General features: G+C 38.9%; 1 protein-coding gene across 4 annotated transcripts in view; it reads right to left on the bottom strand.

The window, feature by feature from the left end:
* Positions 1-15,061, bottom strand: part of LOC110089507 (mucin-5B) — a 78,489-nt gene that overhangs the window by 46,115 nt on the left and 17,313 nt on the right. For 3 of the 4 annotated variants that reach the window (XM_020812621.3, XM_072985639.2, XM_072985641.2), the window contains exons 7-20: positions 14,677-14,802; positions 13,371-13,488; positions 11,824-11,962; positions 9,766-9,867; positions 9,574-9,643; positions 9,321-9,458; positions 8,083-8,247; positions 7,214-7,308; positions 5,380-5,506; positions 4,252-4,504; positions 3,787-3,839; positions 3,071-3,171; positions 2,056-2,207; positions 947-1,085 (exon numbers count right to left, since the gene is read on the bottom strand). In XM_020812621.3, the coding sequence (XP_020668280.3) occupies positions 947-1,085; positions 2,056-2,207; positions 3,071-3,171; positions 3,787-3,839; positions 4,252-4,504; positions 5,380-5,506; positions 7,214-7,308; positions 8,083-8,247; positions 9,321-9,458; positions 9,574-9,643; positions 9,766-9,867; positions 11,824-11,962; positions 13,371-13,488; positions 14,677-14,802 (1,778 nt within the window). The remainder of the gene's footprint in view (positions 1-946; positions 1,086-2,055; positions 2,208-3,070; positions 3,172-3,786; positions 3,840-4,251; positions 4,505-5,379; positions 5,507-7,213; positions 7,309-8,082; positions 8,248-9,320; positions 9,459-9,573; positions 9,644-9,765; positions 9,868-11,823; positions 11,963-13,370; positions 13,489-14,676; positions 14,803-15,061) is intronic. The other variant, XM_072985640.2, reaches the window with a different exon arrangement.

The raw sequence follows: 15,061 nt of genomic DNA, 5'->3' as shown, positions 1-15,061 counted from the left end.
CTTACTTCCATGATCCCACTTCACACAGCACTGTGGTTGCAATTAGGGCTGTACAGTGGCTTTGGCCAAAGAAAGAACTTCCAACCACGTTTACCTGAGTCAGACAAATCGGAATGAGATCCGTATTGAGTGGGATGGCTACATTTGCTTCTGGGCAGAAGTGCACCACAGTAAACCTACAAGCTGATTCGTAGCCAGGACACAAATGAAATTAGATGGGATACACATAGCTTTGATGTGCTAGTTGGGTTATATTTAAAGCAACCTTTATAGATGTCTAATACACAAGATCTTTAAACTACCTATCTGAGATCCATCAGGTTAGCTCCCTACTTCATGGTTTACCATTCTAACAACCTTCATGTATAAATGCAGAAACAAAGTTATGGCTGTCTTGGTTTTCTGGCACTAGCCATACAAATCTACAGATAAATTCAGATTTGGCATATGAATCAAATTGGATGGGCACAGATCACTCCTGATTGAATTGCACATTGCAAAGTATGAACTAGCATATATTGTCAAGAGACCAAAAGTACATACGAGTCTTGTGAGGTGCTTCAAAGACTTCTTGTTGACAAGGTACCTGCGTATTTGTCCCACTTTAAAAGAGTAAGCTAGTGGATATTATTTTTCCCTACTAAATTTCTACATGCAAGGAGTAATTTGCAAAAGCAGGAATCCAGATACAATACCTTATAAGATAAAGGAGTATATAGAGTAAATGGAAGTAATTCTTTCTAAGTCTGCTTACTTTTACAAATATGGTTGTATAACATGTTCTTTTTAGCCACCTCATCAGTAAGATGATGAGCATCCTAAGCCTCCTCCATGAAGATTTCTCGATAACATCTTCTTTGGTATTCTTTTTGAAAGTTTTCTAAGTTTTAGAGCATTGTAATTTAGCACCATACAGCCCACATTTGAGGCAATGCAGTTTTGGTACCTGGACTAGAATATAATCGCAGTCTCCCCTGAAGTCAAATTTTGCTCCATCAAAACTGACATAGTGTCCATTCCCGTACACGGTGCAAATTCCTTGACATGGGTTCTTTGTACAGTTCCATTGTCTCTTCTGGCATTTGCTAGGAGAATAAAAAATAAAGAACCATACTTTATATCACAGCATGCAATATACAGAAGTAATTGTACAAAGCATCTTTCTATGCCTGCTTAGAAAGATGACAACTCCTGGACAACTTCATTATAGACAACTTCAAATAAAATTCCACAGCTGGCACAGAATATTTACAAATGAAAATATCAGCAGCTGATTTAAAAGTATTAAAACTATCCTACATAAATGCTCAGCACAATATGGGGCAACATCCAATGTCACCCAGGAAGACTTTTTTGTTTAAAAATATGCAGCCACTTCCACATGTACCCATTCCCACAAAATGTGTGCTCCAAGGGCTCAGCACTCTGAAGAAAATTTGGGAGAGGTAGATGGGAGGGGTCAACTCATTTTGCCAGTGATATCTCTTCAGCTGGGAAACAGGCTGTAAACCCACTCTTTTAAAGTCCAAAACAACATAAGCCAGTGGTGCGCTTCAAAGACATTTTGTTTGTCGGGCACTTCCTCCCCTGCTTTTCAGAAGACAATTCCCTATTTGGAAAGCTGTCAGAGGACAGTCCTTTGTTTGAAGGCCTCCTCTGTGTGAAAGACTGTCCAACCAAACCTGATGTATAGATAAAGGACCATTGCTCATCCACAATTAGCTTCTGGGCAGCAGAATGAGCACTCACACAGGTCACCTGTTCATAGTCATCTGCACCCCCATAAGATGTTCTGTATTTCTGTTCAATTTATATGTTGGATGTTCTGCATTTCTACACACAAATTCATGTACATATAGTTTATGCAAATCTGTGCCTTTTAAAAATCCTTTTGTTTGTGACACATTCTCTTTTTTTAAATGATGCATGTCTGCATGTCTGTCCTACTGGCCCCCACCATTTATGTTCTAAGTCAGTTCATTCCAGCTTATTTATTTTGAGATCTTTATATACTTTGCTGAGTTACAGCTTTCGGAATAGCGAAAAAAGTTGTACCATGTATTACAGTTGACCATGATAGATGTGCCAGGCATATAGTAATTTCCTCCATGGGCACAAGGGCATTGTTCCTCCTCAATACAGCTGCCGTTGCCATTGGACACCAACCCATCAGGACACAGACATCCAGAGACACATTCAGTGGCATACTAGGGGCATGAAAACAAAATGCCCATTGGTTTAAAAGAGAACAAACAAACCGCAAAGGAGAAAATAAAGATAAACTATATTAAAATGCCATTATTTTAAGTTCAGAACTACTGCCACACAATGAACAATCTAGAAATATGCCTTATTATTATTATTATTATTATTATTATTATTATTATTATTATTATTATTATTATTATTATTATTATTATTATTATTATTATTATTATTATTATTATTATCAGCATCAGCATCAGCATCAGCATCAGCATCAGCATCAGCATCAGCGGTAGTAGTAGTAGTAGTATATTTAGACAGAATCTAAGAGGCAAAGGATAGACATTTAATGCCTGTTACTGGACTACAATGCCCATCAGCCTTAGTCAACAGTCCCAATGGTGAGGGGTAAGCTAAAACCAATGACATAAGGGAAGAAAATATTGTATATGCACAATTATTTCACTATGATAACAGTATCATACAGCAGATGTGTATGACTGATTTTCTGCCGCAGATGATGTTTCTGTTGTTTTGCTGAATTATGCTAGACTCAGGTCCCTCTTTGGGCAGCCTTTTCCCCAGCTTTGGCCAAGACACAAACTGAGGCCTTCTTGTCCCCACCTCCTCTTTTTGGTTTTCTTCACATGCAGAACAACATAGGTTCCCCACAGAAGCAAGAACTCCGCTGCATGTGCAGGCACCCACCTCCGAAATGTTTAAGGCCCAGTTCAGGCTAAATTATTCTATGTGAATTGGAAGAAAGTGTAAATAGGTACACTTCTCCTCAGCACCTGTGACATTCATGTAAATGCACAGAGTCACTGCCTTGCCTATATAACTGCCAAGAGGCTTAGTCCCTTACACACTGCATGTCTTGTGTCTCACAACTTTTCTGACATTCTGATCCAGTTGCGCTTGGACCAGCAGAGCTGCAGTCAAAGTAGTACATGGGAGGAGGACAATCTGGAACAGAAACAGAGCACGGAAGTCAGACAATATAAAACTAAGCACAACACTAACAAATGTCAAGAAACCCCATGATTTAAAATACAATATTGTAGCAGTTTTCAGATGGAACAAAGGAGGGATAGCTGCTTCTTGCTCACTGGGGATTGGTTACAAGCCCCCCTGATACTGAAAATTGCAGATAATTGCAAATGAGAGAGAGGGGGGAGAGAGGGAGGAAGAGCATGGTAAAAGAAAAAAAAAACAGGAAAAATTATTTTCACATATATTATCATAACTGGCTGCTGGAGGGCTCCCTCTAGTGCCTTTTTCTGGTAGTACACGTGAAAATAGTTTTTTCTGGATTTTTTTTCTTTTGATATTTTTAGACTGCAGATAAGTGAATCAGTAGATACTGATCCTGTGGATATGGGGGTCCTACTGTATTGATTATTTTTTAAAAAATCATTTGGTTCATGATACTTCTCCTCTGAACTGCATAGATACAGCCTTTTATATCTTCTCTTTGGCATCCGTATTCCTTCTGTCATAATTCTCCAGCTGTTCAAGGAGGAACAAATCCTAATCTATGTATTGAAGAATGGGACAATAATTCAATTCAGAAGTTCTCACCTTTTCTAGTTTTTGTTTTTCCAATGCAATCTAATTGTCCTTGAATGCATTTGCTATGCAAAGAAAAATACAAAAAGAAAAGAAAAAAGAAAGAAAAAAGAAAAGAGGAGGTTTGTACCAATGCATTAAAAAAAGAACAATTATATCCTATCTCTAATATTTAGGTTGTTGTGAAAAGTTTTTGATGCAACAATCAAACATTTACAGCATTTAAAGAATCCCCTCAACTAATTATATAATTCCTTATGTAATGTACAATTGGACCCAGTGCTTGTGTTTGTGTGCTTGTACAGTGGGTTGTGTATACATGTTTGCAGAGCCTTATTATTATCAACTCCTTCGAGCAACCTCTATAGCCATGGTGATTCAGAAATATCTCAAATATAGTATAGTTGTTGCAGCCTTGTTATGCATACGTATGTGCATTTTATTTTTATTTTTTGGCTCTTGTCTGAATGAGCTTACCACAGAATGTCATCTTTTTGGAATGAATCCCCAGCTTGGATCCACATGCCCTTGTAGTAACATGGACAGTCCTCTGGAGAGACACATTTTTCCTCATTTGTAAGATAGGTCCCTTCAGGGCAGGTACAGCCATCCACAGGGAGAATGTGAACATTACAGAGTGTGTCTGGTTCCCTCAGTGAACGACAAGAATTGTTACAGAATTTCACTTCATAGCTGTACTCCATTGTTTTAGGGCAGTCCATAGTGGCATCTTTGAAAATGAAGTAGACACAAAGGTTGGAATGCATTTGGGGTACACAACCGTTCTTGACTGTCTATCAAATGAACCTGCATATCTTTAGTTCCAAACAATAAGAATACTGAAAAGGGAAACCAAAAATAAAAAATAAGAAAAAGATGAGACAAGTGGAATTCCAAACACACCTGTTTGGAAGAAAAGCATGGAAAAGCTACGTGGCTTGACAAACTTTTAAAAACATTTTTTTCTTTTTACTCAAATTCTCCAATTCCTTATGCAGAATTGGCCATGCTAGCTGGTAAATTGTGAAAGTAGTTCTTTGAGCTCTGCTTGGGAGTCCTTTCCCCTGATTTCCATGAGATTCAAAACAGAATACACATACAGACCTTCCTTCCATTCCCCCAGTCATCTTCCAATTCTTTAAATTCTTTTTTTAAAAAAATCTTACACATATACGAGATTAGCACTAGCTCATCCTCTCATCTTAAAACTGGGTCTTCATTATTATTTCCATATTTAGACAGCCTAAAAAGGTCAGCAGAGCCAGAACTGTAGACTGGAATGCGCATCACATCACATCCAGTATAAGAGATGAATGCCTGAATCAATCTGTAGCCCCACGTGAGCATAACTGTGGTTTAAATGTAATACTTTATAGGCTGTGAATTAAATTGACTTTCCAGTGTAGTCACACCCTGACACAGTGAGTTTGGGCTAAATATGGTACTTTTGGAGGATGGGTTTACTTTTATTTTAGGATCTGGGCTCTCTACTGATTCAGCTGATTCTTGGGAATATTCCCCCAACCTGCAGCAGCTAAAAATATATATAACACCACAAACTTGAAAATTACTGCAAAGTTACTGTGGGTAATGGGCTACACTTACCGCAGATGCCACTTCTCCATCCTTTCAGGTATATTCCTTTTGAAGCACAATCTCTGGTATAGGCAGAGAATACACTGCATAAGGCCTCTTGACTCTTTTCACCGTTACATATGTCATAAATACAGTTCTAAATTGTAAACACAGAAACAGATATTAGGCATTATTAACCTCAGTACTGAAGAAGCACTTTTAACCACAAAAATAAAGAGAGGATGAAAAAACTACTCTACAAGTAGAGTGTGTTCTACAATCAAAATCTTCTTTAAGAAATTAAAGAAGATATTTGATTCTGTATTTGATTCAGTACAGATCACATACTTAAAGACAGGGTTAGAAATGTATTTCTTTGGCTGAGACCTACCAACTTCAAGGAATTTATACTTGCAATGAGTGAAAAGGGTCCACTCTTTATCTGGAATTCTCTTTTTCTGAGTCTAAGCAAAAACTGACCACCAGAGGGCAACTGGACTCCATCTCCATGATGCATCCACACTTTGAAAAGGAACACCATGTTTTTAGATGTCACACCTGCTTTAAAGGCCCATTTAATGATGTTTCTCCTTTGCTTTGACTCCAAAGAAAAGTGCTGTTTGCTTTTCTTTCCATTTTAGGTATAATCTGACAATGGAGTGGCTGTAATACTGTTTAATCTTTTTATCAGTCACATGAGATTTCCCCATATTTTCTTGGCCCCAATTTTAAATCAAGTCTTAACAACTAAGACAAGTGTTATATTTCATAAACATTATAAATGTTGTAAAAAAGTTTGTTTGATTGATTTCTCTTCCACTTTCCCCACTTTCTACAGCTGCTTTTGATAATGTTCCTTGATTAAACTTCCAATATGACTTTGGTGTTGTTTCAATTGTTCTAAGCTACCTCCATCCGACAAATTGTTAATTTGTTAAGAAATTAATCAATTTTGGGTGCAATATTTAAAATAAAAGCACAGCTAATAAATGTGCATGCCTCACTGCTAAAAGATGTCATGATGACCACTGACCTCTTCATTAGGAGGCACAAAAGGAGAATACATAGCAGAATATTCCGAGTGCAATATATCTCATCTGAATAGGTTGAAGCTATGCCAGACACCATAAGATGTGGGCATCCTTCAATCTTGAGAGACTACAGTAATGTGCTCTGAATAAAGGTCTTGGAACAGCATCTAGTGTGGCTGAGAAGGCCAATTCGAGAGCGACAATCCCTTCCACACTGAAGACAAATACAATCTGTTCCCTGTCCAGCTCCCTGATTTTGCTGCTTTTGTGACTTCCTTTTTGCCTCGGCCTGCTGGACAAGGGTCTCTTCAGGTTGGGAGAGGCCATGCTGCACCACCTGCCTCCAGGCTGAATGATCAGATGTCAAGGTTTCCCATCTGTTGAGGTCCATTCCTAAGGGCTTCAGATCCTGCTTGCAGATATCCTTGTATTGCAGCTGTGGTCTCCCTCTGGGGTGATTTCCCTGCACTAATTCTCCATACAGGAGATCTTTTGGATTCTGACTGTCAAACATTCTCATGACATGCCCAAACCAACATAGACATCACTGTTTCAGTAATGCATACATGCTAAAAATTCCAACTCATTCTAGGACTACTCTACTTTGTCCCAGAGACAACGCATATGGAACATGTTCAACTTCCTCTCCTGCCATACACAAAGGGTCCAGGACTCACTGCAGTACAGGAGTGTACTCAGGACACAGGCTCTATAGATCTGGATCTTGGTATATGTTGTCAGCTTCTTATTTAGCCATACTCTCTTTGTGAGTCTAGAGAACATGGTAGCTGTTTTGCCAATGCATTTAATAGATGACTAAATCTATGCCTCACCTTGACATACGGAGCAGGATCACTAACTAAATGACATCCAGCAAATATCCCAGTTGAATCCAATAGAAGGCCACACCAATGCTGCCCAAAAGTTTCTAATAGAAGAAAAAAAAGAAGTTGTTATTATTTGAAAAAGTTTGGCTTTTCTCATCTTGATTTCCCTTGCATTGATTTGCCTTTGTACTTCTGTGGACCCAAGGGCAACTGACGTGCTTCAGCAACACTGCTGCACTGTGGCATGGACTTTTTCATTTCAGAAGCAGCAGAAAGGTATTGGCACCTATTTGATCATTCTGCCAATCTTTCTTTTCTTGCTGCATATATAAATGATTGCAAGAGATAGGACAAAAGGCAGAGAAGCTGGGGAGAGACCATGGCTCAATGCTACATCGTATGTTTTGCATGGAGAAGATCCAGATTCTGTCCTCAAAATTTCTAGGTAGGTTCTTCCTAGAGTCACGCTTGGAACCTTCATATCTTCTGTGTCTACAATTCAGGAACAGTCCAGTAAAAATGACTCCCACTGTTTATGCTATAAATTCTGCAAGCTATTTAAGTTGCTATTAAATATATTGGCTTAACTGCTATTTTAGTGAAGCAGACTTTAAAAATTGGCCATTAAGTATTATTTTTTGAAGGATGATTTTGAAAGCTGATACATAAGCAAGCAAATATTGGTCAATAAATGGTCCTGCTGACTATGGCATTCTGGGAACTATAGTCCAAAAACATAACATTTCCCCTCTCTGCATTCTTTTTAAACATAGAAATAAAGGACAGAATTTTAGGGAAATGGTTACAAGAGGACAAGTCATTGATAGCATCCATAAAACAAAATAAGGCACAGATTTTAGAAAGCATAATAGTACTTTTGTCCACACTTTTCTGACAGGGATCCTCAAAGTTGTCTTGAACGCTGGCACAGCTGGCCATAGTCTTCCATGAGTTTCCAAATGCCGAAGCAGAGTCTTCTACAATCCCACTGGCGGTTTGAAAATCATCAGTCTGCACATTGTTGAAATTTCCACAGAGGCCTATAATGGAGTGGGTCAGATGAATGAAAATACAGGTGTCTGTGAGCGATCAGAGGACAACCCAACCACTTAAATTTTCACATCTTTGGTTTAGGCAAATAATCATTAATATGTGTGGTTAGATATAAAGGATCTTGTGAAGACTTGGTCCCAATATTGTAATTATAATTTTGAAAAGTAAGACTGAAAATGAGACTGAATTAGAATTGATTTGTGGTATCATATGTCAAAACCAAACTTATCTCAATTCTACAGCATCACGGGGTCACCAGAAGCAATATGGCTCCAAGCGCTACATGCCCAGATATTGTGTTCCTCTCAAGTCACTTTATAATACTGGTCTAGAGGTCAAGAGGATGGAACATGTCAAATGGGAAGGTGAAAACCACATTTTTAAATGCTGATGAGTCTAGATTGTTTCAGTGGGCATCAAAACAGAACTAACTTTTTGTGTGTCTGAAAATAGTTTGAATAGACATGTGCCCTTACAGATCCCTTCCCATAAACAGTAAATGTCTCCTTTTATTCTGAGATCTTTGTAACAACAGTTTAAGCCTGTAAAAACAAGGTAGATTATACTTTTATACGAACACCAAAAACTCATAAACAGGCTAACTTTTAAGTCCTTTAGGACTCTATCAGACTGGGCATTAGACAACTGGGGTGGTGCACAAGATACAGAAAAGTCCTCAAAATTATTATGGCCAGATGTAGAAGCTAGGCTCTCTGGTTTGATGTAAGTTGAGCCTGACCTCAACATCTGGCCATGAGGATAGGGGAGACTTTTCTGTTACTTCTGCACCCCCCAGGTCTGTAATTACCAACTTCATTAAGAGACATGCAGGACTTAAAAGCTAGCATGCTTGTGAAATAATAAAGCTATCTCCCACCCTTGCATTCAGATTGTATACAAGAGCCCCATGGCTTTTTTATTTTTTATTGATTTGAGGAAGTAAAATGTTTGTAAATGTTCCATGAAATCACAACATTTTAACCAATGAGAAGGGAAGGATCATGGAAACAAACTAACAGCAATGAGATGTTAAGAGATGGTGGATTAAAGAGCATCATACCAGAAGTACGACTTTGATAGGTTTCATCTACTGTTATGAAGAGCTGCATAATAGGTTTCAGTTGCACTTGAATCTGTACCCGGGAAGGAGTCACAACATTGACATAGAAGGTAGATGGTCTGAAGAGAATGATGCCATCTAATAAGAAACAAGAACACACTTCTGACTAGAAAAGGCATCCAAGCACAAGTATCCACATTCCAAATATACTACTGCTTTCACAGGAATTCTCAGAGTGAAACGAAATACTGACCTTTAGTTATAGGCAACACAGTAATAACATTATTGATGTAGACATCTCCCTCAGAAGAGATTCTTATATTCTGTGAAGAAAAGATACAGAGATTGGGGTGGGGGCAGACAGAGAATATACATCAAGGTTGACTGAAGCACTTTTTCTGCCAGGTGTTGAGAGCATTTTCCAAAAAAAATTCCAGGAACATACCATGGCTCCTAAGGTGATTAAAGCATTCTTCAGGCATGTCATAGTATCTGATATGCCACAGTGAAACATTTCTACAATGACCACAAAAGATCCGTCTGTGTCCTGAAATGGAAGCAAACATACACCATCAATGTGGTGGGCATGGCTGTCAGCCAAGGTGCCTGTTGCTCTGATATCAGCTTGTAAGGGAGAGGTGAAGCGGTTGTCAAAGAATGTCATCCTTCTTTTTCTACTCACTTGACAAGCAGTCAGTGCTCATCATTAACAGGGGGAGGAGTTCCACACATCAGTTTGCAAGGGAGATGGACCTAACAGAAAAATCTTCTGCACATTTTTTCCAAAAGCTGACATATGGATATTTACACTGTAAATTTTATCACTTTGGACAATTTAAACTTCAGATATGGCATATCTGTGATATAACATTGGATAATGGGAAGCCGTATGGGCTACATAGGCCATATTCAAAGTTAGGTACAGCAGGACCTCCCTCCCCACTACACACTTCACACCCTCCCCACTACAGCCCTGGATCAACCACAAATCTGCTCCTTCTGCCTCACTAGAACAAATGTAGAGGAAACCCAGAAAGAAGGCTGCAAGGAAGAAACATTGCCAGCAGTGACAAACGTAGATGTAATTGGAAACAATCCTATATTATCAAGAAATTCAGACCCTCTCAAAGAACACTTCTAAGAATTTAGCCTCCTTTTCTCCAGTGTCTTAGATACATTAGCTTCTTATAGGAGCTTTGTGGCACAGTGGTCAAACTGGCTCTACTGCAATCAAACCTCTGCTCACAACCTAAGTTCGATCCCCAAAGACTCAGGCAGCCAGCTCAAGGTTGACTCAGCCTTCCAACTTTTCCAGGTTGGTAAAATAGGTACCCAGCTCATTGGGGGGTAAGGGCAGGGTTTCATGTAGCCTGAGTAATTAAATTGTAAACTGCCCAGAGAGTGCTTTAAGCACTATAGGTAAAAGATCCCCTTGACATTTAGTCCAGTCGTGTCTGACTCCAGGAGGTGGTGCTAATCCGTGTTTCCAAGTTGTAGAGCCAGTGTTTGTCTGTAGAGTTTCCATGGTCACGTGGCCAGCACAGCTAGACACGGAATGCCATTGCCTTCCCATCATGGTGGTACCTATTTATGTACTTGCATTTATACATGCTTTCGAACTGCTAGGTTGGCAGGAGCTGGAACAAAGCGATGGGAGCTCACTTTGTCGCATGGATTTGATCTTACGACTGCTGGTCTTCCGACCTTGCAGCACAGAGGCTTCTGTGGTTAAATCCACAGCACCACCATGTCCCTTTTTAAGCACTATCGGGTGGTATATAAACAGCACATGTTGCTGTGTGCTTCATGTTTAATGGAAGTATGGCCATGCCACTTTTTATTAGGTAGACCTGTTTGTTATGAATAAACAAGTGTTGACAATCTCTGGATATTTTCCAGTTAGGAAATTTCCTCCTCCCAATTTTGTTGTCTCCTGGAGAAAAAAACTGCATGGGATGGTGCTCATAAATTTGGACTGTATGTGCATTGCATCTACACATAACTTTGAAGCTATATTAAACATATCTGGCAATCTTTATTTGAACCATGAGATCCAGACTCTGGTTTATTGTTTTGCTGTAGGAAAAAGTGTATTATAAATATCTGCTATAAAATTTATGGAGCTGTTCTTCAGACCCCCACTACTCTGACATAAAATATGCCATTGTTACTCAGGAGCTGTAGAGGCTCCAGGTGTTGTTCTCCCATTTGTTCTTCAATTGCAGCGAAATCACATTTTCCTAGCACCCAGATGGGGAAAAAAATTCAACAGTTGCAACAATAAGCACAGTACAGAACATGACTCCATAAATCTTGGGCTTTATTGGACAGCAGGCACTCAGTATGACAATGAAGTACATGTAGTACAATTTATAAGTTTTCTTTAAATAAGGATTTAATGAGACACTTAATTTGGAATATACTTAGTAGCCCAATTTCACTATTTTTATTGTCTGTTTGCTGCTCATAAAACGTCTCAGACTTTTTCAGAACGACTTGTTACCTTGGCTAAGACATACTGACAGTTGCCGTGGAAAACGAATTCCTTCTTGTCAAATGTTGTTATGTGAACTCCTCCTTCTATTTTACAGTTTCCAGAACAAGGCAGCGATAAACAAGACCATCTCCCTCCAGTGCAGGTGCTACAAAACAAAATTGAACAAATAAACACACACAAAAAGCGGAGAGAGTTTGATATAGCACTGGGACGGCTACTATAGGCTGTTGTGTTTGAGGGGTTCCATGTTTTATTCTATAAACTGCCCAGGGTGGTTCACTAATAGGGGGACATAGAAATCAAATAAATAAATAAATTGTGCTGAAGCTGCATCCATGCAACACAAACTGATGTACAGCTGCACCTTTTCTTTTCAATGCCCAATACAAGAATTATTTAAAATATGAGTAGACATACTATGTCCCTGCAGATGTAGGATGGTAGATCCCATTGGCTTTAACCAGCATAGCCAGTCATGAAGAATACAGCCACATCTGGAGGACCACACCTTACCCACCTAACTTAAAGCAACATTAGAAGCAGTGGTGGCTCTTCCATTAGTGCAAAGGGGGCATTGTCCCCTCCATTTCAGGCTACCCACTTTTTTTGCCCCTTGGTCTGCTCACCAGCTACATTGCTCTACCTTCTGCCCCACCAACCACAGCAGGCACCAGCCCTTGCTGATTAAAATGTTTTTAAATAAACAGTACAAGACAGCAAGGATGTAATACATATGTGAACCCTTGCCCATCCTCTGCACAACCTGGGCAGTTGCTTGCAAAAGTGGGTGTGCATTTTCCTCCATATTGCTTTCCTAGGTACAGAAAGACTCTGTTTATCCATACCATGAACCCAGCCTAAATACTAATTCACCTGAAAGCATGGTAAGTGCCATCAAACCTCTATGCTATTCTATGTCTCTATTCAGCAAGACACTTTCAATGCTCTTATCAGAAAAGCATCATCATCATCACTATCACCCCAAAACAGTTTTACCTTTAAATAAATATTATAACTGCTGGACGACCCAGTGGTTTAGTTCTCTGGCTGCAAAACCAGAGGTTGAAAGTTCGATTCCCCACTTCGCCTCCCTGAAAGGGGCTGCACTCAAGGATCCATAGGATCCCTTCCAGCTCTGTAGTTCTAAGATGATGATGATTTTTTAAAAAATATACCAATAATAGTAAAAAAAAAAAATCATCTTAGAACTGCAGAGCTGGGACCCTATGGATCATGGAGGCAATAATAATAATAATAATAATAATAATAATAATAATAATAATAATAATAATAATAATAATAATAATAATAATAATAATAATAATAATAGCAGCAGCATTAAGGATTTGGGTTTGAGATGTTATGTTGTCAAGAAGTACTTTCCGGATTCATAGCCATGAACTCTTTCCAAAAAAATGAAATTTGTATTTATAGCTTATGTTCGTTCCAACCATAGCAGAAACCCTGGAGTCATCTTGGCATTGACCCAGTAGAAGTCAGTAAATGTCTCAGTCTGATGCATCATTTTTAACAAGCTTGTAACAATACAGTACCAGTTCTGGCAAGGGATGGAATACGTGTTTCCAGCAGTAAAGACGTTGCCTTGAAAGCTGCAGGGGCAGCTGCCCGCAGGAATGCATTTTTTGCTACTGATGTCATCAAGAATCGTTCCTGTTTAGATACATAGTTTAGATGTTTGGAGGGGAAACAATTAAATAAAGGAAAATAAATATGCTTCCCCCCTCTCAATTTTTCATGATTGGAGGAGACAATTTTGAAGTGTATACACTTGTTGACAGACACTGCACCAGTAAATAACAATGACAAAAATAATAACAGTGCTAATAATGCATATTGTGTTTGGGGTATTCAAAGTACTCTTGTGTATATGATTCTAATTAATCCTTACAATGACCCTGTAGGATAGGTCAGTACTGTCTCCCCTATAATACAACTGAATTAGCCACAATAAAAAGATCTAAAGTTGTAATATAATGGTTTGGATTGCAGCTGGATTAGTATTTCATAGTTTGCCCTATTAGTCACAATACCCAAGCAAGGCTGTTTTTAGAAACAACATTTTGGGGTGGGGTGGGAAAAGAACTGATTAGCAAAATCCTCCTTTACATTTGCCTTTATTTATAATATTTCTGGTCTCATTCAAAGAAACAGTGAATCACAGAGATTAATCTGCCTGACTAGAGTAGACCCACTGAATGAATAAAACTCAAATAAGTGTTGACTGACAAAAGTCCCATGAATCAGTGGGCTTACTAATTACAGTATGACAAACAATTGGATTTAATACTTCTTGTTTTTGTTTTAATTCCCCACAAACTTCCTCTAAGGAAATGCAACCTTTCCACCGATGCCATATGTGATGATTATTTGATCAAGGTGAAAAAGGCACTCTACAAATGCACAACTTCATGAAAGCAGCCCCAAACGAAAGTTACTTCTGTGAAGCAACATTTTGTGAGAATTGAACAAATCTCACAAAAGCAAACAACATCAGGTGTGATTCAAGGGACTATGCAACAAAGACAGATAAATAGATCAGCTGCAGTTTTTCCAGGTTTAATCTGAGTGGAGTAAACTATGGAAGAGAAATTAGAAACCATGAAAAAAATGTGCAGCTGGTCTGAACATCTCCATCCGAGACCACAAGGCTTTTTGGTTGATTTATAGTTCAGCCCTGCCATTGCACCCTTTTAGAAATTAACCACTGTTCTCTGGCTAGCCCTTGAAAAATAGGTGTACTAGTGATTTGTTTCACAGGGTTGCTGACATGATGTGCAAAGAAAGCCTTGCACAGTACTTACAATGCTGTTCAAATGATGAATAATATAATGGTCTCACCCTCAGGACAAAAGCAGCCATCAGCACATGGGGCTTTACATAGTTTGCTCCTTTCTGGGTTGAAGCAGGTGTCAACACAAGGGTTTCCACATTCCTTATATACCAGGTTGTCTGGACATTTCTGGACTACACACCCAAACAAATAAATAAAAAGTAACATTGGTGACTCTCATCAAAATTGATCTTGCATTTTTTTAAAACCAGTGGTATGCATCTAAATAGAGATGAACTGAACTCTCTCTCTCTCTCTCTCTCTCTCTCTCTCTCTCTCTCTCTCTCTCTCGTAAAAAAACAACTGCATTTAAAGGTTCCCCCTGACATTTAGCCCAGTTGTGTCCAACTCTAGGGGTGGTGCTCATCCCCGTTTCCAAGCCATAGAGCCAGC

Source organism: Pogona vitticeps, chromosome 1, assembly GCF_051106095.1.
Source record: "Pogona vitticeps strain Pit_001003342236 chromosome 1, PviZW2.1, whole genome shotgun sequence".
Classification (NCBI taxonomy): domain Eukaryota; kingdom Metazoa; phylum Chordata; class Lepidosauria; order Squamata; family Agamidae; genus Pogona; species Pogona vitticeps.
The sequence above is the reverse complement of the archived record's forward strand: the minus strand, read 5'-3'. Positions and strand labels throughout refer to the sequence as shown.